General features: G+C 41.1%; 1 protein-coding gene across 1 annotated transcript in view; it reads left to right on the top strand.

Annotated features, from left to right (window-relative positions):
• CNBD1 (cyclic nucleotide binding domain containing 1) overlaps nt 1-22,258 on the top strand; it is a 127,220-nt gene that overhangs the window by 86,631 nt on the left and 18,331 nt on the right. Inside the window, exons 9-10 of the mRNA XM_083517348.1 lie at nt 13,337-13,446; nt 15,471-15,621. Of these exons, the coding sequence (XP_083373474.1) occupies nt 13,337-13,446; nt 15,471-15,621 (261 nt within the window). The remainder of the gene's footprint in view (nt 1-13,336; nt 13,447-15,470; nt 15,622-22,258) is intronic.

The raw sequence follows: 22,258 nt of genomic DNA, 5'->3' as shown, positions 1-22,258 counted from the left end.
TTCTTAAACCAAGGTACCACAGTATGATGAATTACTTTGAACCTGTCCCCAGAATTCTGGTTACCGAGGGGAAGGAGAGGACCAATTTCTTGCATTTCATCTTAATAAAATTGTGACTGTTGTGGAATGTCTTTACTATAAAAGTTTTTAAAATATAATTATACATTCTCATCACCTCTTGGGGAGTTTTCTCTCCCCCCCTTTCCCTTTGATAGTCTATTAAGCCATTGTGCTCCATAAATGACTGCAGCTCATAATTCCCCACATATGCTTTAAAATAAAATCACTAGAAAATTTAGTATATGGCATAGAAACAATATCTTCTTTATGTCTCATAAAAATTTGAATAATTTTCCTTGGAAACTTTTGTCATGTAGCTTCCCTCAAAATATAATGTTTTCATTAAGATAAGGCACAGCAGGTTTTTTTTAACTTGTTTTATATTATTTGACTGTTAACTCCATTTCAGGAAGTATACAATAATATACAATAATGTGGTATATAAGGGGAACTGAATATAAATTCTCATGTGTGCAGGCAAATGTCTTCTTTTAATTTTTTATTTTATTTTAAACTCTCAGTGAAGAAAACTCAAGTAACTTCCAGGCTGGCTTCAATGTTGCTTAATAGCTGTCCAATCAAACTGAACCACTGAAGCCCAGCTTTTTAACATTCATGTGATTCTGTAGATTTTAACTGAACAAAATATTAGCAGAGGTGTGCTTGTTACACCGCATAACCAAACATGACAACATCCATCTTCTTACCATTTATTGCAGAGTTTTTAATTCTGCCTTTGTGGAGTCCTTTCCAGGTTATTTGCCAAGTTGCTCCTGCATCTTGCTGATGATTTTGGGAAGCATTTCTAGGATACCTTGACCAGACCAGTATGGTTTTCCTTTTACTCTGCATGAACAACAAACACAGCCAAGATCACACTTCACCTGTAGCTGCGCTCCACAGTGTGACTGGTAGCCATTTGCAAGCTGTAATTCTGGAAAGCTTCTTCCATTACTAATCTTCTAACTGAAGAACCACTGCTTGGCTTGTGGCTTGTCCAAATCCCACCAGCCCCAGCCATCATGGCTAATGGCCAGGGATGACTGCAGTTGTAGTCCAACAACAACTGGAGGTCACCACTTTGGCTTACTTCGCTCTAAATCAAGGTTTTCCCTCTCCCACTTGCCTCTAAAAGTATTTTTATCCATCTCCTGTAATTTCTTCCCTGGCTCTCCTTTCACTCTCCAGTTGTACCTGAGCCCTGCCTTGCATCTGTCCATTTTTTTCATCTCTCTTCACTTATCTTTTCATATTCCCTCCTTCCCTGTTATTGTCTCCATCCTCTTTTTATCTCAGCTTTTCATTTCCTTCAACACCTCCTTTTCTTCACCCCCATCTCTCAGTGTTCTTTGCCTCTTGGGCACTTTTACTCAGCATGCAGAAACAGTCACATACCCTCCAACATTTCTCTGATGAAAATGGGGACGTCCCGTTCCATAACAATAATGTAAAAAACAATAACACTATACAGGATTGCCTCCAGATGGCTCAGGGGTTGGATAACTCCATACCCTCCAACATTTATCCATTGAAAATAGGGACATCCTATGGAAAAGGGGGACATTCAGAGATCAAATCAGAAACCAGGACTGCTGCTTTAAATCAAGAATGTCCTTGGAAAATAGGGATGCTTGGAAGGTCTGCATTCAGGTGCAGGTATTGGTCCACCAAAAAGGCTATGAATGGGTATGGAATAAGGCAGGCAACTGAGGAGACACTGAGATCCACCTGAAAGTGACCCAAGGATGGGTCCCAGCTCACTGTCTGAGAAACACTTGTATGACCAGGCCACCACCTTTTCTTCTGAGAACCTGCTTTTCACCCTTCAGTCTCTGACCCTTTTGGCTTAGCACATCTGTGTGGATGACAGCGATAATTCTGCTGTAGTAGACTTTATAGGTAAGGAATGTCATGGCCTTTCAGGCTGCCATCGGCTTAGCTGCTTTGATGTCAGAGGAGGAGCACAGCAGAACGGGCCTGGGCCAGGCACCCGAGTGCTTAAGGCTGACTTGAGAGATCTGATAATAAAAATTCCAAGATTCTTCATGAGCAATTTAACCAATTCATCCTTGCCAGACAGTATAAGCTTGGATTAGTGATACAGGTGTGTTGAGCAACAGAGTATATATATGGTTACTCATTAATTACTATAAAAGCACAGAAGGCAGATTAGGGGATTATGCTTTATCTGTCATAAATATTTTCAGCTGTAAAATCAGTTTACATGATAGCTTTGCGTATTTTTAGGCTGAGACACAAATATTGTCAGTCAAGGACTGACTTGACATTCCTGCAGGAAAACCAATAATTTGAGGTTAAGCTATGGCAGTTTTTAATAGAAAAATATTATTTAAAAAGCTTTGTTTACTGATTATAATCCAGAGGGAGTTAACCACCTCTCTCTTACCCTTGCTCTCAAAACATGCATTTCATTTTCAGCCTGAGTTAATCTGGTTTAATCTTCCAGCTAATACAGCTGGTTCTGCTGTCACCTGGTTGGTAAAAAGGTCGCATTTACTAGGAAGGTTTGGGAAATTATATATTTCCATTGCTTTAGAACACAAGTTCAAAATAAAGGGCAGGAAACAGAGTGTACAAATAGAATTCATAAACTGCTTTAAAAACATTATTGGCTTTTGACTGCAGCAGAGGGCAGATAAAGAGCAAACTAGGTCTCAGCTGGTTGACACAAAATTGGAGAAGGGGAATTGACCAATGTTCTAGTTTTGCTATCTCATTGTTCTAAGATTTCAAAATCTGCTGTCAGAAATGATGTAGTGTGTTGCTGCTTTTCTTAAAGGCCTTATAAATCAGATTAATGATAGCTTCCAAAAAGTAACCTTAGCTAAGTGGAACAAATTATGTTTATATCTTCATATATATAATTGTAGTGACCTTTGGCTATTGGCCCAAAGGTGTGTGTGTGTGGGGGGGGAGTAATACAAAAGTGTGCCAAGATTCTCCCTATCCCTTGAAAAATTAACTTTGGTGATTATTTCCTTAGTTTTAATAGTCATTGGAGACATCACATCAGAGCTATTAATTTAACATTTATTTAAAATAAGACATAGTGGTATTAAAAGAAACCACATCTCCCCTTGTGAGCAGCACTTTTAAAATTATCTTAATAGTATGATTTGGCTTGTTTTAAGTTCCAATCCTAATTGCTTACTTTTTCCTTATTGTGAATGGGTTGAAATGAACAGTGCCTCTTCTGAGGTGGAATACTGACGTGGGATTACTCTTAAATTATTACACATAGCAAGGCTAGCATTCAGAATAACATAATATGTGATATTATAATCCATCCCCGTTTCATGTTTCATTTCAGGAGCTTGTCTCTGGTGAGTTGGCAACCTATGCAATATACAAAAATGGCATCCGTTATAATCCTTTTATCATGAAGAGTTGAGCCCTTCTGCCCTGCCTCATTGGACTCTGTGGCTTTTCAGACCCCCCACCATGGAGTCTCCATCACTCCCATTGCTATAGGATGACATTTATTGAGATGCAGGTGGTGCTGCGGTCTAAACCACTGAGCCACTAGGGCTTGATGATCATAAGGTCGGTGGTTCGACCCTGATCCTGCCCACCTAGCAGTTCGAAAGCACATCAAGTGCAAGTAGATAAATAGGTACCGCTCTGGTGGGAAGGTAAATGGCGTTTCCGTGCACTTAGCGGCTTAGTCATGCTGGCTACATGACCCGGAAGCTGTCTGTGGACAAACGCCGGCTCCCTCTGCCTATAGAGCGAGATGAGGGCCACAACCCCAGAGTCGTCCGTGACCAGACCTAACGGTCAGGGGTACCTCTACCTTTACCTAGGACGATATCTACTGCTGCACCATGGTTCTTGTCTTTCACAAAATGATTTCTGCAGAAGTATTATTGACTGTATTTTTCTCATTACTGAAGATCAGTTGCATCTACTGGGTTCTAGTGAGCCTGTTTGTTTCCTTTTGTGGGCAGCCAGAGCTAATATTATCATGTTTGTGTTGCCTGTGACTGGCCAGGAAACTATGGGTCAGGCGGAGCACTGCGAAGCAAATGGAGGTGACACTTTGGGATTTGTTTAGAGGTTGTGACATATTGCAAACTGGATAGAAAGGAGGTGCAATAGCTCTCTAGGTCCTCAGCTTCAACAACATGCTGTTACAGTTCTGCCTGCGTTTTCCTCAGGGCACCTTCAGAGCAAGTAATTTCTGGAGTACATGCCTTGAAGGTGACGTATTAAATCTAAATGCAGCTATATCAGTAAAACTACTCTCCTTTTTTGTGACGCGACTAAATTTCCTTTAAAGTGACATAATAAAAAGAGTAGGGGGTGGGGAGAAAAACACTTGGAAGCAAGGACATCCGGCCTGATATGTTAGGCTCATATACTAATTAAATATTCTCCCAAATAACATTCAAATGTCACAAACTCATCTTTCCTCCCCACTAGTTTAACATGTAAAAAAGGCATTTAAACCGTTTTTAATCCAGCCTCTTATTTACATGATAAGCCACAACGATTCCTTTTAATAGGCACGGATTGCCTGCTTTGAAGCAGCTGGAATTCTTAATTCCACGAAATGGCAGTGCTGCCTCATCCCCCTTGGTATTCAAGAAGGTCATCCGTCTACTCATAGATTTCTTTGATGCTGCTCATATATATGTATGAACGAGTGGTTTGAAGATAGCGAAATTCAGTCTTGTGGGGGGTGGGGGACAGCATAGTGCTCCGTCATCAGTTAAAATATTTGAAGTAAGATTAAGTTCTTCATAGTATGCCTTCTCCTGACCAATGCTATCTGAGGGACATGTTTTCATGAAGCATCCCCCCCCCCCCCGAATGAAATTGAGTGGGTGAGCAATGGACATATTTTGAAACTTTGCATTTTCACTGGTGTAACTGAATGTTTAAAAGACTTCAAACATATTCAAAGCATTTATTTATTTAGATGATTTATATTCCACCCTCTGCATAGGCCACAGGACGGTCTGTAATTAAAATGAATAGCTACAGTATATATCTTAAAACAGGCATGACCAAACTTGGCCCTCCAGCTGTTTTGGGACTACAACTCCCATCATCCTTAGCTAACAGGACCAGTGGCCAGGGATGATGGGAATTGTAGTCCCAAAACATCAGGAGGGCCAAGTTTGGCCATGCCTGTTTTTTTTATTTTAAAAAAAACAGCAACAATCACAATGCATTTAAAATATAAAACAACAAATTGAATGACAATAACTAGTGTTGATGGAATCAGACCTCTTCTCCTGAAAACACCCTCAAAAAAATAAAAGAAAAAAAAGATGCACCTTGACCAGCTACCTGAAGCTATAAAGAAATGAGGCCAGATACACCTCAGTAGTAGAGAAAGAATCTACATGCAATGACCCACCACTGAAAAAGTCATTTCTTCGGCCCTCACCCCATGTATCTCATCCCATGTAGGAAACACCAGGAGGGCTTCATCTGCTGAACTTAGAAAAGGGACTGGTTAACATGGGGGAAAGGTGTTCTTGTTGTTTGTTGCAGGAGAAAAAAATAGGTATAAAATGAGTCCAATCCTGAACATTCATATTAAATTTCTATACTGTCCTTCATCTGAGGATCATACAATATAAAAAGGGCACATGACCTCTGGACGTGTAGCATCTACCTGGAATTTATTTGTTTGCTTATTTCATTTAATTACTCTTGTTCCTCCTAAAAATGCCTAAAGTATTACATAGCATAAAATAAATACAACCAATGATTAAAAGATCTACAAAATTGCAACATTAAAGAACAGTGGAACAAAGCAGCATTTGCTGCATGTGTCATCTCCCTGCTACAAAGTATTTGGCTTTTTGAACACAACAGCAAATGATACAAATTGCAGTGGGTGATAGCAGAAAACTACTCAAAAGCAATTATAAAAAGGTAAAGGACCCCTAACAGTTAAGTTCAGTCACAGACAACTCTGGAGTTCCGGCTCTCATCTTGCTTTACAGGCTGAGGGAGCCAGCGTTTATCCACAGACAGCTTTTCCGGGTCATGTGGCCAGCATGATTAAGCCTTTTCTGGCGCAACGGAACACCAAAACCAGAGCAGCACACGGAAATGCTGTTTACCTTCCTGCCGGAGTGGTACCTATTTATTTATTTGCACTGGCATGCTTTTGAACTGCTAGGTTGGCAGGAGCAGGGACAGAGCAACGAGGCTCATTCCATCGTGGGGATTCGAACCACTGACCTTCTGATCGGCAAGCCCAAGAGGCTCAGTGGTTTAGACCACAGTGCCACCCACGTCCCTATCCAAAGCCATTATATAGATATAGATATGAACCACACTGAGAAAGGGAAAAGGTCAAATTATACAACAGGAGCCAATTTACTTTTATTTAGAAAATATCTTCTGGTGGTAACTCCCTCCCTCTCACCCAGCCGTGGTAGCCAGTTGTAAAACTCACTTATTAGCCACCACTATTCAGAATACATTGGCTTTTTAAAAATAAGATAGATGCACAAAACCCTGAATTCAGCCAATTTGGTGTTCCCCAGTCCCCCATCCCTGGTTTAGATCTCAATCTCTACAAAATGAGCAGAGGTGCCAGCAACAGTGAAATCATTCCTAAGTTGAAAAGTTTTAGGAAGTTGAAAGTTCCACCTTTGAGAAAGCCATGGGCCTGTGAATTTAGAAAATGTCAGTGCGTTCAGAAAAATAACAGATAAAATTATGGTGTTTCCACTGTAATTGAGAGCAGATCACAGGGACTCCAACAGAGAGATGTGGGAACATTGCAGTCCTACTTTCGTGGGTGTGTACATGGCGTGGCACACTCTTTTGCTGACAGTGACTTCATTGTACAGATATGGAGATGGTGCTACTCTGATAGACTTAGGGGAACACTGGCAGAGTCTAAGTCTGTTTGTGTGCTCATGGCTTACAACACTTCTTTCACACCTTATTACTTTCCTTAGAAATATGTGCCTGTGCCCTTGTTTTGAGCACTTTCAGTAGACACTGAGATTACATTTCCTTCTCTGTTAAATCCCAGAAGATGTTTGGCATTCCAGCCAAAGTAAAGAAATGAAGGGAGTTCATCAGTTCTTCGGCGTGAGGCCTTTTGTTCCACACACTAACGGGGACAATGGACAATTGGCTGTGGAAAGTAACCCTTTGTTCCAGATTTCTGGACTCTAACTCACACCCATAGGCCAGCATAATGACTGAACTGGTTTCACCTGGGAGGGACAGTCTTAGGAGCTGAAAGAAAAGCTAGAAGGTTTATGGAAGATTTTCACTTCACTTGGAACTGATTTGGATGGTAGGAAACTGAACGTTGCTGTACATTAAGTACCCTGTTTGTTTCTGCACACCCAGTAACACCAGCTAAACCTGTACATTTGTGAATAAACACATTGGGCAGAATTCACCAATGAACGCCATCAGTGGAAGCCTCACCACTCGTGCAATGGGGTTTCCCCCATATGCCCACCCCACACCCCCTACAATTGGCTTGCAGGGGAAGAACTTCAAAACAGCACATGGGGAGGCTTATCATTGCAAGTAGATGTGCTTGTGCAGAGACAATGCTTGGTTGCCTTTGGAAAGATGTGGGGAATCCCAAACACGGGGTGCCAAAATACATTTAAAGACTCTTGAGAGTCCCATGGACTGCAAGAAGATCAAACCTATCAATTCTTAAGGAAATCAGCCCTGAGTGCTCACTGGAAGGACAGGTCCTGAAGCTGAGGCTCCAATACTTTATCCACCTCATGAGAAGAGAAGACTCCCTGGAAAAGACCCTGATGTTGGGAAAGTTGGAGGGCACAAGGAGAAGGGGACAACAGAGGATGAGATGGTTGGACAGTGTTCTCGAAGCTACCAGCATGAGTTTGACCAAGCTGCGGGAGGCAGTGGAAGACAGGAGTGCCTGGCGTGCTCTGGTCCATGGGGTCACGAAGAGTCGGACACAACTAAACAACAACAATGTTCATAGGGCTCAGTGACGACTACCAGTTAATAATTAGTGGTCACAATTCAGCAAAGTTGTGCAGGACATTTCTAGGTACGTCTGCTTTGAAGTGAATTCTATGATGTCAAAAGAGACCTGGTGTGTTTATGATTGCAGCCTTCAGCCACCCTCTCAGCTGTAGTGGTGGTATAGCTGCCAAGCCACAGTATTGTGTGTCACATCATTGGCACTGGAGCAAGAATTCCTAGCAAAATAGTACTTATGTAGGTACGTCGAGGGAAAGCTTTTCAAACAATTTCATTATGTGGAAATGATTGTTCTCTACTTCTTCATCTTGCTTTGGAGCTTCTGGCAGAACTCACGTTGTTTTGTGAAGGAGCTGTAAAATACTAGTTTATTTTAAACCACCAACGGCTTTTAAAGGGCTCAGCAAGAGTTCAGACAAAAAGGGAGAGGGGGGGGGGATTCCACCACTCTGGTTAAAGAAAGGAATGTGCTTATGTGCTTGTGAATGTATAGATAAATCACCGGAGAAGCCCTATCCGTTGTGCTCAAAATTAGATTAGAAATTAATAATGGTTGGTCCTAGGCTTTGGCCATTAATATAAATGAACAGCAGAAATCCTCCCACTTGGGACAGGGGGAAAGGGAGCTGGGAAAGTGCATTGCTATGATTTTCCACTGCTTCCTTTCCTTCCAAGGCAGGTTGTGCAGGAGAACTTCCCAGTAGCTCTAACTGCAAATGTATACAGAGACTGTGTGTGTGCATTTTCTGAATGAAGTTAAAGTTAAACCCCACTTTTGTCCAGGACTGCAAACTTCCCTGCCAGTCATTGCCAACGAGGTCAAATCTGGCATCTTTGAGTCTGAATTCTAATTCCATTCATTCATTCATTCATTATTATGCTCATAAGATACACCATGAAATAAATGCTTTGGGCCTAGTACAGAAAAATAAAGCATAACGATAAAACAAAGGTACAGTAAAAATCTGCAATAAGTTTAAAAACCCAGCAAGCATAAAAGCCAAGTATAAGAAAAACCAGCACATAGAAGACAATAAAAAGCAAACGAGTGGCAATTGCTGTCAGACATGGAATTTAAAAACCACCCACTGATGGGCGTTTGTTATGATTCAGCAGTAAAACACAGGTTTTCTCAGGGAAAGTTTTGGGGCAGGAAAAAAACAACAACCCACTTCAACATGGAGCTTTAAAGCCCAGACCTGTACCTAGAAACATGGCACAAAAAAGAAATCTGGATTGCTACTGTAGACACAACCATATGGGCACCAGGCGAGCATTCCTAGGGAGAGCATTCCATAGCATAACACAAGTTAAAGAACATTAAAGGATGTCCATGCCACCCAATTATTGCATGCTTTATTTCTTAACTACCCTGCCCTGATTTCTGTTCTGCTTTTGATGGGATTTTGCACCCATGGCGGTACCTTCAGCAATGAGACATCTGCTGCTGCAAAGGTACAAGGCCCACACGTTATGCTGATTAGAGTCTACAGAAACTGAAGAACAAGGAAGAAAAGACCCAAGGGTTTTAACAAAGCGAGCCCATCACCGCTGCAGAAACAGGCTACAGGAATGCCTACAAAAATTAACTTTCTTGCCCTTTCCCTCCCTTATTCAAGGTGTTAATTATGCAGCTGTGAATGGGGTTGCTAGTATTAATGAAAATGTTCCATGTATTTAGCTGTTCGAAACCAGGTTCTTCTTCCTGGCTACATGGCATTTCAGGACTGTGCAACAAAAAGTTATAGAGTCTATGGGGGAAAGAAATAGATTTTATGACAAGTTTTATTTAAACCTGCAGATAAGCTGTCTGTTCGAATTCCTCTCACCAGGAGCAGTGGTGCAGCTCATTACTTCTTCTGGTGGGAAAACCCATTGACTTATATAGCCCCACATTTTCCTTCACCTTTGTTTAAGAGCATCAGGCATTTGTCTTAAGGCAGCAGCTCCTTTTGCTTGCGAATGTCTCTGGTAGCATGCCAGAGTTGTAAGTCATGGTGCACTGGCCACAAGGTTTGGTTTACACCCATCCAGCACTTCAGAAAACACTTTAGAAGCTTCCTGTTTCAGCTTTGGGTCTGAGACAGAGGCCACGATGGGGGGAGGGTGTGAGGCTTCACTCCCACCCCCCTGCACCCACTATTGGAAAATTTTATCTAAATGGCCATAACTTTTTGATAAAAGTGGAAGAGATTTTGCAAGCATAGTTCAGCCCTCCAGAGTGGATCGAGCTTGCCAAAATTGCAGGCAAACCAGTCCAGGTCTTTTCTTCCTTTTCGTTTCTTTTTGTCCTAGTCACCTTGTTTTTTTCTCTTTTTTAAGGAAATGTCTATACCTTTTTAACTTTTAAAGGTAGAATTGGGTGATGTTTGCAGGCAAGCTCATCCATTCTGAAGAGAGGAGTCCTGCCAAATTTCAGAAAGAGATCTGCAGTGATTTTCCTGCAAGGACAGTTGCTAACAGTTTCAGAATGGAACTCACTTAATCTCCACATGTGTTTGATTTGAAAATTGCAGATATGAAGATAAAGCTGCTCAGCAGTTGTTGTTGTTTACAAGGCACACATTTAATTTGGGGGTAGATAATTTACCTTCCCAAAAGGCACTGGGTTTGGAAAGCCTGGTAAAAGAACCTCCTCTTCTGTTTGCAAGCTTGACCTCTCAGTTACAATGGAGCTTTGTCTTTTTCATGTCTGCATCCTGGTATTTACCTCTGCCCTCTAGCCCAGTTTACCCTTTATATGTTTCACTTTTAGAAGATACTTGGCTGGAGCTCTTTTTTATATCTGAGTCTCTAAGGTGCCACAAGGGAAGGAGAGATCCCCACTTCAATTCAGGGTGCCTGGTACAGATCCCACTTCATCTTGCTCAAGCCCAGAATCTCTCTAAAGCACCCCAGTTTAGAATGTATCCCAAAACACTGCACATTTCTAGTTTCAAATTCAGGATGACATCAGTGTTATTCTGGAGTTGGCTTTATTCCTGGATATGTTAAACATCATTTATGGCTTGACAGAAGGAACAGAATTTTTGTTTCAGATCATGCAGTACTTGGGAGGGTAAGGACCACTTTGTGTATTATCCTGAAGCAGAGATAAAGAAAGTGTAAATGACACACATTCTTTTTCACGCTGGGCATCTTATATTACTGAATTGTGTTTTATGGTGTTATTTTACAGAGAGAGTTGGGGTGCATTACATAAAAATTGTTATTCCTTTTTTTTAAATGGCATTCTTTCTTTTTAAGAAGTCCGTTTGAATCTTAGAGTCACCTTGGACTTCATGGCACAGCCAGTATTTTTGTTATAAGTTATCCATAAATCTGGGTTAAATGATGAGTGGTGCTCAGTTCACAGCCACTTTGCATCAATAGGCTGTCACAAAGGAGCATATAATGGCAGCATTACACTTTGAAAGCATCTGCGTTTATTATTGCTATTTTTTTCCAGCCATGGAAAAATGTTAGGTGCCAACTCAAGCTGAGCATTCCAGCTGGTGTCGAGCAGCCAGATTCATAGCTTCGTTGACTTCAATAGAGATTTGCTCTTGTATGCCCACATCAAATAAAAGTCTGCAGTGACTTTGCACTACTCCAATTCCATGGAGTCTGCCTTCTTTCCAGCTGTTCGGTCTCCCTACCTTATGTGGTCTCCTGCCCTTGGTTTCCATTTGTGCTGAACTAGTGACAATGTCGTGTTTGTGTCGCTGCTTTCATTGTAGCAAAATGTCAGGGTTCTTTTACAAGAGCCAATGTCAATAGTTCTTTTCCTGGAGGCCAAATATGCTCAGTTTCTAATTGCAAAAGCCTGGCTTTCCCTTCTTTCCTTCCCTTGCCCTTTCCCCGCTGATATTCAGGGTAGGTACAGAACGAAAACAAGTTTGAAATGTTCACTTTTTAAAAAATTAAGGATGCAATCATTCTGTTAATGCAAGAATGTACAGTTGTGCAACAGAACTTCTCCCTTATATGTCCTACCCACCCCAAATCTGCCCTGGAGGATTTGGGTGAAGGAAGGAGCAAGTTCTGTTGTACAAGTGTAAATATAGTGGAATGGATTATAACAGTAGAGTAGGAACTTACAGCCACTGCTTGAACCTGGAATTACTCTATTGACATCTAGCACATCATTTCTTTCAAAGTGGAATGATTCAGGAGCCTGTGTGCATATAGGTATGTGAGTGCATGCTACTTGTTCAGACACTGAGGTCCAGCTCCGAGGGCCTTCTGGCGGTTCCCTCACTGAGAGAAGTGAGGTTACAGGGAACCAGGCAGAGGGCCTTCTTGGTAATGGCACCCACCCTGTGGAACTCCCTCCCATCAGATGTCAAGGAAATAAACAACTATCTGACTTTTAGAAGACATCTGAAGGCAGCCCTGTTTAGGGAAGTTTTTAATGTTTGCTGTTTTATCTTGTTTTTAATATTCTGCTGGGAGCTGCCTGGAGTGACTGGGGAAACCCAGCGAGATGGGTGGGGTATAAATAATAAATTATTATTATATTATTATTATTACTGGATAGAACAGGCAAATTTGAAACAGTAGTCCTCAGGTTGGAACATAATAAAACTTGATTAAATAGAGAAGTCTAGGGAGCATACATGAGACACTTATTTTGTGTCTTACGTATTGTTGGCCATCCCTGCCTAATTTAAGGCTCCACCCCGAAACGCAGCATAAAACATGCTTTAATAAATAAATGAACCAAATATATTTAGGACCCATTCACCTGCAACCCTATGCATTTACTTGGGAGTAATCCACAATGAACATAGGAGGACTTACATCCAGGTGAAAACATATATAGGCTTGCCCTGCTAATCTGGAATGACTTCCATCCTGGGCTCTATTCACTCGTACAGATTTGAAACCGGGCATGAATGAAGAATGTGTAGAAAACATTTTCTTTATCTTTCTTTTATCGCTATGTAAATATATTAAAGGGAAAACTTCAAATGTGTTAAGTAATCTTGAGTGTGCCCTCCTTCACAGAAAGTGTTTAATTTCAAGAAAAACAGAATAATATGCAAACGGATTTAATCCATAGCAGAGAAATAATAGCGGGGGTGGGTGGTGCTAATTAACACTGGAGAACTTTTCTGCATCGCTCACCCTTGATTCACCTTGGAAACAGAGACATTCAAGGTATACGAGGTCAACATTCACTCCTTAGGGCAAAATATCATATAAAGTTTGCTTCAAAAACAGCATCATTTGGCATAATTCAAAATATAATTTAGCAAAAATTATTGTTGGTGGAGAAAACCTTATATATATATATTTATCATTGCTATTTTTCTTGCAGTGCTTATGAAAGCAGGAGAATTAAGTGAATATGTTGGATTCATTAAGTCTGGAAGTTGTAGTGCTTACCGAATCATTCCGGCCCTTGTGAAGCGACCTTTGGGGAAAATGGTGAGGAATTACATTTTCATCCATAATATCAGTTCTGGAAATCCTTTTGTTTTGTTTTTTGTTGGATTACTTACTCAGCGAGCCAAAGTCATCTTGCTGTCTGACACAAAGTTTCACCTAGCCACCCTCAATTTCACATACAGAAGCTGACTGGACTGGCAGCTGAATCTTAACCTCAACAATGGTTCACCATCGTCAGTGGCACTTGAGGGCAGTAGGCTCACTTACATAGGCACCCAGACAAACTACAGCAGCTCCACCCTTCTCCTTTCTCTGCTAAGGTTTGATGCAGTACACTCACACTATGATGCTTTCAATGCATATGAGGCTGTTTCCATTTTCCCAGGCATTTTAAATTCTTATTTTTTATTATTTTTGTAAAAAAATAAATAAATCTTACTGTTTTTTCCTCCAGTCTCATACAGTTTGTAGGACTATTTTATTTTTTATTTTTTTTGGGGGGGGGGAATGAATGAATTCCTATGCTCCACAAATAACCCAGAGATGCATTTTAAATAAAAGGACACATTCTACTCATGTAAAAACATGCTGATTCCCGGACCATCTACGGGCCGGATTTAGAAGGCGATTGGGCCGAATCTTAGTTTGGACCTTAGTTTGCCTACCCATGTTCTATCTTTTTTCTCCCCCCCTTGTGATTGTTTTTATTTGGTTTGCTTGATTTATTATTATTTTTTAAAATATGACTTTTAAGGCACATTGCTCAGGGAATGCCAGTTATCGAGTGGAATCATGCAGCAAATAAAAAATAGCCTAGCTTCTAAACATTCACAATTTCTTAAGAACATATTTTGTGTTTTTAAATCTCTGCAGGGTCCCTGTCACCAAAGTGTACTTGCCCCAAACCTGGATCTAAACATTCAGAGAATTTTCCTTTTATTCTTTAACCAAATTATACCAAAACCCAACAGTGTTGGGTACGACCCATTGAAGCTCTGTGATTTCAGGGGAGAGAGCTAAGCATGTGCTTAATTCTTATGCTGGAGTCCCTGACACTTATAAATGCTTAATTGTGACAGCACTTTTTTGTGCATTTTTTGTGCATTTTTTGCATTCTAGATCTGTAGCTTTCTGTCCAGGTATAAAAAAATGTCATATTTGTGGTGCCAATAAAACAAAATGCTACCACCCCCAAACTTGGTGACTATCATTTGTACAGGAAATGAGTCACCTGGGGAGAGAATATTCTCACAGGAATATAGTTAAATGTTTCAAATGATAATGAAATTGAAGATCAAATGAGTCAGGGCAACAGGTCTTTCCTAAAAGATTTTTGGGGATCCGGTGATAACCATGGCTATGTTTACATTGCTAAAATGTAATTTTTCTCGATCCAGAATCGTTCATGCTCATCCTCAACGTGCTTCTTTCAGTCTACATTGATTCTAAATCCTGCTGTTCACAAGTGTGAATGCGGTCACTTGACAAGCTTTGGAAAACCTCCCCTTGATTAAGTTATCTATACCTTTTCTTCCCTGTACATGCCCCAGCTGATGGAAGAAGAAAGTAGGAAGTGGTGATTGAAGTCTTGGTAGACCCCCACCCCCAATGTCCTTGGGTAGATGTGGATACAAACACCATATTGCTGGGACTGCCCACATCTGTTTTCAGAAGGAGATACTATGGGGTGATGCAGAATTAATCTGCAATGAGCATTTATTTTCAGAATGAAGCCAATTTCTCAAGAAGGGCTTTTCTAGGAGGAACTAAGTGCAATAGATCTAAATGGTGTGGGGAGTACTAAGGCTCCATTGATTCTAGGATAAGATGTGCGCGCCCAGCCTAAAGCACATTGCAAATGTTATAAAAGACCCCCATGTCTTCCTAAAAGTTTCAGACAACCTTACACTTCCATTAGCTTCTCAGCCAGAATTTTGCACCATACCAAGGGCCATCAGCCCATACAGTTTTTGCAATTTATCATATAAATTGTACGCTGTGCATCTTCTAGTCCTAAATATGTGCTGAAGAAACCAACAGTATGGGTTCATGTTTCAAAACAGATGAAGCAGATGAAACAAGTCCTCATTGGTCAACTGCATCCAAAAGACTCCTTTGGAGAAGTAAGCGTTCTCCATCAGACCCCATCTACATATACTCTGAAAACAGGAACACCTGTTGAACTAGGAATGATTGATGCTGCAGACATACATGGTAAATCTAAATGCATTGGTTTCCTTTCTTTTAGTATAGTTGCTTTAAGTACTCATCTCGTTTTGTTTGCACAGAGCTTGCAGGGAGATTAGATGATGTAAGCTATTTTTTGAGCATGCATTTTGTTTGTTTGCGGGAGCCGATAATTGAAGTTGCATCATGTAAGTTGTATCCCACTTGCCAGTATATCCCACTAGAAAACAGCAACAGTTTGGAAGCGCCCTAAGCGTAATCAATGTGCCTTTTCTGTTAGGTTGTGGGTGAACATATCAGACGACACAGCGATTCTTCAAACAGCTCTTGTTTATTCACAGGCCAGAACAGAACTGAACTGAAGGGTTCAGTCAGCCTGCTTATATAGAGCTCCAGTACAACGTAACTGTAACAACTTTATGTAACTATCCAATCACTGAATGTCACTTTTGATCCCTTATTTGCATATGTGGACCTGAGTAAAAACTATCTACAGTATCCCCCTGCTGGCCCAGGGTGAGAACTTCAGTACATAACATTTTCTCTACAGTCTTCTTTGTGCTTTATGTTTTATCTAGTTAGGAATAAGAACATTTTCCATGTTCCACTCCTTTATTGTTTTTCTGGTTCATTGTGCCCTGCACCCATGCACTCCTTTTAAATTTTGGTTTAATGAGGATCATTTCTGAAATTAATTTCAGAACTGGAGTATGCACACTTTGATAAAGTTTTCAGTTACTTTACATTCTTTCCCTTGCCCTACATATGTCCATTGAAAGAACCCTGCCCCCCAAAAGTAATAATAATAAGTTATTAATCACTGTCTCATCAAAATTATTTGTGTGTGGTGTTTTACCAGTGTTGTTAAACACCCTGCAACAGGATCTTGATGCATCCTGAGAAAAAAGCTTTGATTTTTTATTTATTTTTTTGAGGAGAGAGGTTTCCCACTGCGCAGAAATGTTTATGAATGATTGGCCAATAATTGCATCACATTTGTTACTTTGCAGTGTTTTATCAGTCGTCTCATGAACATTGGTGATGTAGAAGGGGTTGGATGGTGTAGGAGAAACGTGGAAGACCACTGTAATTTCGAGGAGTTAGATGATAGGTCTCTTTCCCTTTTACATCCCCAGTTTAAGGTTCGCTGATTCATGATAGTGTAATTTGTTTTTCACACACCTGTGTCAGGAGTTTCCTGGGTCCCCTGTGTTCTAAATGCTGTTTGGCTAGTGGGGAGGATACCCAGTTGCAGTGTTGGAGACTCTCAGCTGCTCCGCATTAGTTGCACCAGGTGTCCCGGGCTGATCATGGGTGATGCCTGCTAACCAGGTGCAATCAATGAAATCAAAGTTGGCCATTAAAGCTGTGGGCTGAAGAGGCTCAGAGAGCTTCTTCACAGATCAAGGTACCAGATGCTGTGAGACTATCGGCCGGGGTCTCTCTCTCGCTGCTCTACCTGGAGCTCCAAGCAGCTGAAGAGGAGATTGTGTGTGACTCCTGTCTGGTATGTTATAATTTGTGTTTTGTATGCCTGCTGCTATCTGTTAACCTTACACAAATAAAGCATTGTTTTTTCTTCATCCACTGGTGTGCTTATTGGCTCCAGATCCAGAAAGAACCCTGCCCTTGGCAGAACAGATGGGATGTAAAGGAACTGATAGCTGTAGCAAACTATGGCTCACTGCACTTTGTGTATAAAATTCAAGATGATGATGAGTTCCTAATGTATCAGTTTGTCTATGGAAATGAGGCTAGATAATTCACAATTCCAAAATCTAGACAGAAATTCAGAGGAGGAGAATTTGAGAAGCATCCCTAGATCTTAAAGATGCTGGAAATATGCAGATGCAATGACATGTGCTTAGATTTAATTCTGGTTTATGGTGAAAACAATGTAACTTTGTCTTCGCTGACTTTCTGCTTATTTAGTCCTGGATGACTGTGACTCCTGCAGGAACAGTAAAAATCATAAAGTCTTTATGATGGACTTCTTGCCACAGGTGTCCTAGGGAAAGGTGTGTAATAAATTAGACTACACTCACAGGAAGCTTACATGAAAATGGTCCTAATGAATTGTTGCAGCTCTGGATGCTCCTAGGCATTTGTTGAAACTTGAGAAGTCCCCATGCCTAGGAGAACACAGGGAGCCGATGTAAGAGTGAGATATTAGTTCTATGCAGAGGCATACTTTCTAACAATTTAAAACTCACATAGCATCACAATATGTACCGTACTTTTCTGTGTATAACACGACCCCTATTTTGGAAGACTCAAAATTTGAGTTTCTGGGAGGGTGGGCAGAGTTGTTGAGCTTTTTTTAGGGGGTGCTGCCAAAAATCACTTACCCACCAGACTGACAATGCCGCTCACACACAGCTGATAGCAGCTGATCCTCTGTCCCATCGCCAATAAACACAGCAAGTCACACGCCCAATTGCCACAGCGACAGCCAATCAACAAGAGCCCTTGCAGCAGCCACCAATAACAATCTCCAACTCGCGGCAGCAACCAATCCCGTGGCTCCACAATGCACTACCCATGTATTAGACAACCCCAAATTTTGAACATGATTTTTGAATTGAAAAAACCTAGTCTTATACACGGAAAAGTACGGTACATTGTGTGTGTTTGAACCACAGCATTTTTATAACATTTTTTTTTCTTGGTTAATCTTGGTGTAAAAATAAATAAAAAGGATTTATATTTTGTAGCACTACTAAACCATTGGTGCATCTAGCATGGTACTAGGAGGAAACCCATAGCTCATTGGTAGAACAGCACATCCTTTGCATGCAGAAGATACTAGGTTCAATCCCTGGGATTTCCAGTTAGGACTGGGAAACACAATTGCCTTAAACCCTGGATAGTAAAGGTAAAGGGACCCCTGACCATTAGGTCCAGTCGCTGACGACTCTGGGGTTGCGGCACTCATCTCGCTTTATTGGCCGAGGGAGCCGGCGTACAGCTTCCGGGTCATGTGGCCAGCAGGACTGAGCCGCTTCTGGCGAACCAAAGTAGCACACAAAAACGCTGTTTACCTTCCTGCTGGAGCGGTACCTATTTATCTACTTGCACTTTGACGTGCTTTCGAACTGCTAGGTTGGCAGGAGCTGTGAGCTCACCCCATCGCTGGGATTCGAACCGCCGACCTTCCGATCGGTAGGCCCTAGGCTCTATGGTTTAACCCACAGCACCACCTGTGTCCCTAAACCCTGGATAGTTGTTGCCAATACTGAGTTAGATAGACCAGGGTTTGGATGTGGTAAAAAGCAGCTTCATACTGTGAGCTCTGGCTGTCCCTCTCTAAGGACTCAAACCCCAAAGGCCTCTCCCAGAACTTCTGCCTGAGATCCTTCTGACTGGAGAGGCCTGGGAATTGAACCCTGAGCTCTCTGTGTGTGAAATGTGTGCTGTGCCACTGAGCTGTAGTGGTGTAAGCCCCTTTGGGATTTTGAGCTTGCTAATCAGAGAACCCCTGCTTTTATTAGTTCCCCAATCCATAGCCACATGAAAGAAGAAATTGCTCTGCCGTACATAGACTCTGCCGTACATAAATATACACAGCCAGAACATCATTAGATTAGTCTCTGTGTTAGAAAATGAAGCTCGTGGGGCAGCCTAAGATAGGACCAAAACAGTTACATAGGAAAGGCAGCGCTGGTAGTGATGTCCTTTCAGGTAGTTATTTCATAAAGCTCTTAACCAGCTGTGCCTTGGGCCTGGCAATAATAACATCTTATAACATTTGAGTTGTTAACCTTTCATGCCCTGGCTAAAATCCAATACCGATGATTGCATTCTTCCTCTCTCAATTCCATTTGCAGATTGAATTGGAAGCTGTTTTCCTTGGTTATTTTCTTAAACTGTTGTTGTAAACTGCTCTAGTCCCAAGGCTGCTGTGTCGGTAAAGTTGTGTCAATAAATCCCTGACTTCTCCCACGAGGCAGGCCGAAGGCTACTTTCTAAACCATACAGGAATATGTGAAAATCTTAGTTCGAAATATATTTTTTAAAAAAGAAAAGAAAAGAAAAGAAAAGAGCTTGTTGGAATGTAAATCACCTTTTTGTTGTTTGGATTTTGTTTTAATACTAAACCTTTACTTTCAAAATCCTGTACATTTAAACAAAAATGCTGATGAGACTTATCAGTATTTTGCAGAAGCAGAAATGCCCCTGGAGGTGCCTGGTTTCGTGGTATTTATTGAAGCAAAGTCAAATAAAAAGGATGTCATAAAGATTGTTTATTTAAACATTGTCAAGGGTGAATGGAGTTTGCTTAAGATTTGCGAAAAGCTTTGGGTGTCTTTGTAGCTTTTACCTGAAGCAAGTGCCCCCTTTTGATTTTTCATTTCTTTCAATTGAAGTCTAATGGCACCATGTGCTCTAATGTAACATAAAAGAGAAGGCAGAGTAAAGAGAGACCAAGAGGTTAGGAGCCATCAGTCCTTGTGCAGAATAATAATAATCATCATAAAAAGAAATGTGCTCAGATTTCCTCTCAGCTAGGCAGGATCTGAAAAATGCCACCGATTTCAAAAGCACAGAAAGAACATTAGGGCTTTGAAAGGGTGGCAGCGGTTGTTTCCCGCCCCTCAGACAAAGAAATGGAAAGTAATGAATATTGCCGGTTGTAGCAGAGGACATGGCTTCACTGACTTGAAGGGTTGCCTGGAATTTCTTTCTCCCTGTGGCCTTGAATAACACAAACTGAACTTCCCTCTTCTATATAGTGAAGTAATGTGTATAAATAAATGAAGCAATCTATTGAAGGTGGTCCTTTACGTACAAAACAGTTGCCCTTATGATCACATGCTAAATAATGATGGCGGTTAAAGTGGTTTAAGGGGAAACTGATTTGTATATGACATTATCTTGAGTGTATAAATTCTGCTTGGCCAGAGGGGCTCATAGAATCATAGAACTGTAGAGTTGGAAGGGATCCCAAGGTTCATCTAGTCCAGTGGTTCTCAACCTGTGGGTCCCCATATGTTGCTGGACTACAACTCCCATCATCCCTAGCTAGCATGACTAGTGGTCAGGGATGATGGGAGCTGTAGTCCAACAACATCTGGGGACCCACAGGTTGAGAACCTCTGATCTAGTCCAACCCCCTGCATTGCAGGGATCTCAGCTAAAGCATCCATGACAGATGGCCATCAAACCTCTGCTTAAAAATCATCAAGGAAGGAGAGTCCACAACCTGTGCCGCATCATGCGATTGACTATATGGGGCCCCCTAGTATTTTATTCAAGTTGGCATCCCTGAGAAGAGGAATTGTCTACAGTGTTTGTGCATTTCCAAGACTCTGAATCCAGTGTCTTGAACTACAATCATACCTTGGAAGTCGAACGGTATCCATTCCGGAAGTCTGTTTGACTTCCAAAATGTTCGAAAACCAAAGCATGGCTTCTGATTGGCTGCAGGAAGCTCCTGCAGCCGATTGGAAGCCGTGGAAGCACCGTTGGATGTTCGGCTTCCAAAAATAGTTCACAAACTGGAACAGTCACTTCCGAGTTTGTGGCATTCAGAAGCCAAAACGTTTGAGAACTAAGCTGTTCAAAAACCAACGTACAACTGTAAATGAGTTGCCTGAACTCCAGTGTGTGTGTGTGTGTGTGTGTGTGTGTGTGTAAAACAGCCTGCTATACAAAGGTAAGATTTGCATTTGTTGCTCTGCCCATTTTGCCTCTGGCCCTGCTCATTATTGTCATGTGGCCCCCAGATGGTTGCTTGAAGGAAATATGGCCCCCAGACTCAAAAAAGATTCCCCATACTTGTCCTAACTGCTCTCATTACCAGTACCTAGCCACTTGTTGCCCCAGCTGGTACATGCAATTAGCTGGAGGATGATGATGATGATGATGATTGCTTCAGACATCTCCTTGCCTAGTACCCTGCTAGAACAGGACACACAGTTGGTTGTGCACTTCTCTGGATAATGGCAAATGTCTTATATCATCTACTATAGTAAATAATTGCAGCTAGTCATGGGTGTGTGTTGCTGTAGGATACATTTGCATATAAGTCAAAACTACAAGCTTCTTATCCTGAACTTTACCGAAGTCACATCATTTTAAAAGACTGAACTGAATCTAGTTTGCGAATAAAAGTGTCCTTCTTCCAGTTTTTCTTTCACGATTTTCAGACCAATGAATGACTGATTTACAATATGGTTGATTTGCTTAATTCTTGCGAGAGGTCCCTGGGAAGTCATAAGTAAGAAACTTTACATCATGCTGATGCTGAAGCTAAGGATAACTTCACGTTTCATAATTTTATTTCTGCACATACTACTGCTCTTTGGGGAGGAGATAAAGAGAGCAGATTTAAAGCCATAAAAGTAACAGGATAAATATTGTGGTGCTTTATATTTATATACACTGAAACACCTTATATCCCTCTTCTGGCTGTAATGCATTGCATAAAATGAATTGCTCACTTTCTCCTTATGAGAATAATAAATAATGATTCTTAAAAACCAAGAGTAATCCATATTCATTTTCTTTAATCTGTAGGCTTTAAAAAGAACATATATGGCACCTAGGTAAATGTTAAATAGCGGTGCAGGTTTTTTTATGGGTGCTGATGATGGGACCAGTGTTGTGTTACTGCATTGATGTTTGATGGAGTACAAACTCATTTTAAAGAACTGTGCATGCA

Source organism: Podarcis liolepis (genome assembly GCF_965112155.1).
Source record: "Podarcis liolepis genome assembly, chromosome: 8".
NCBI lineage: Eukaryota > Metazoa > Chordata > Lepidosauria > Squamata > Lacertidae > Podarcis > Podarcis liolepis.
Note: the sequence above shows the minus strand (reverse complement) of the source record. Positions and strands in the feature narration are given on the sequence as shown.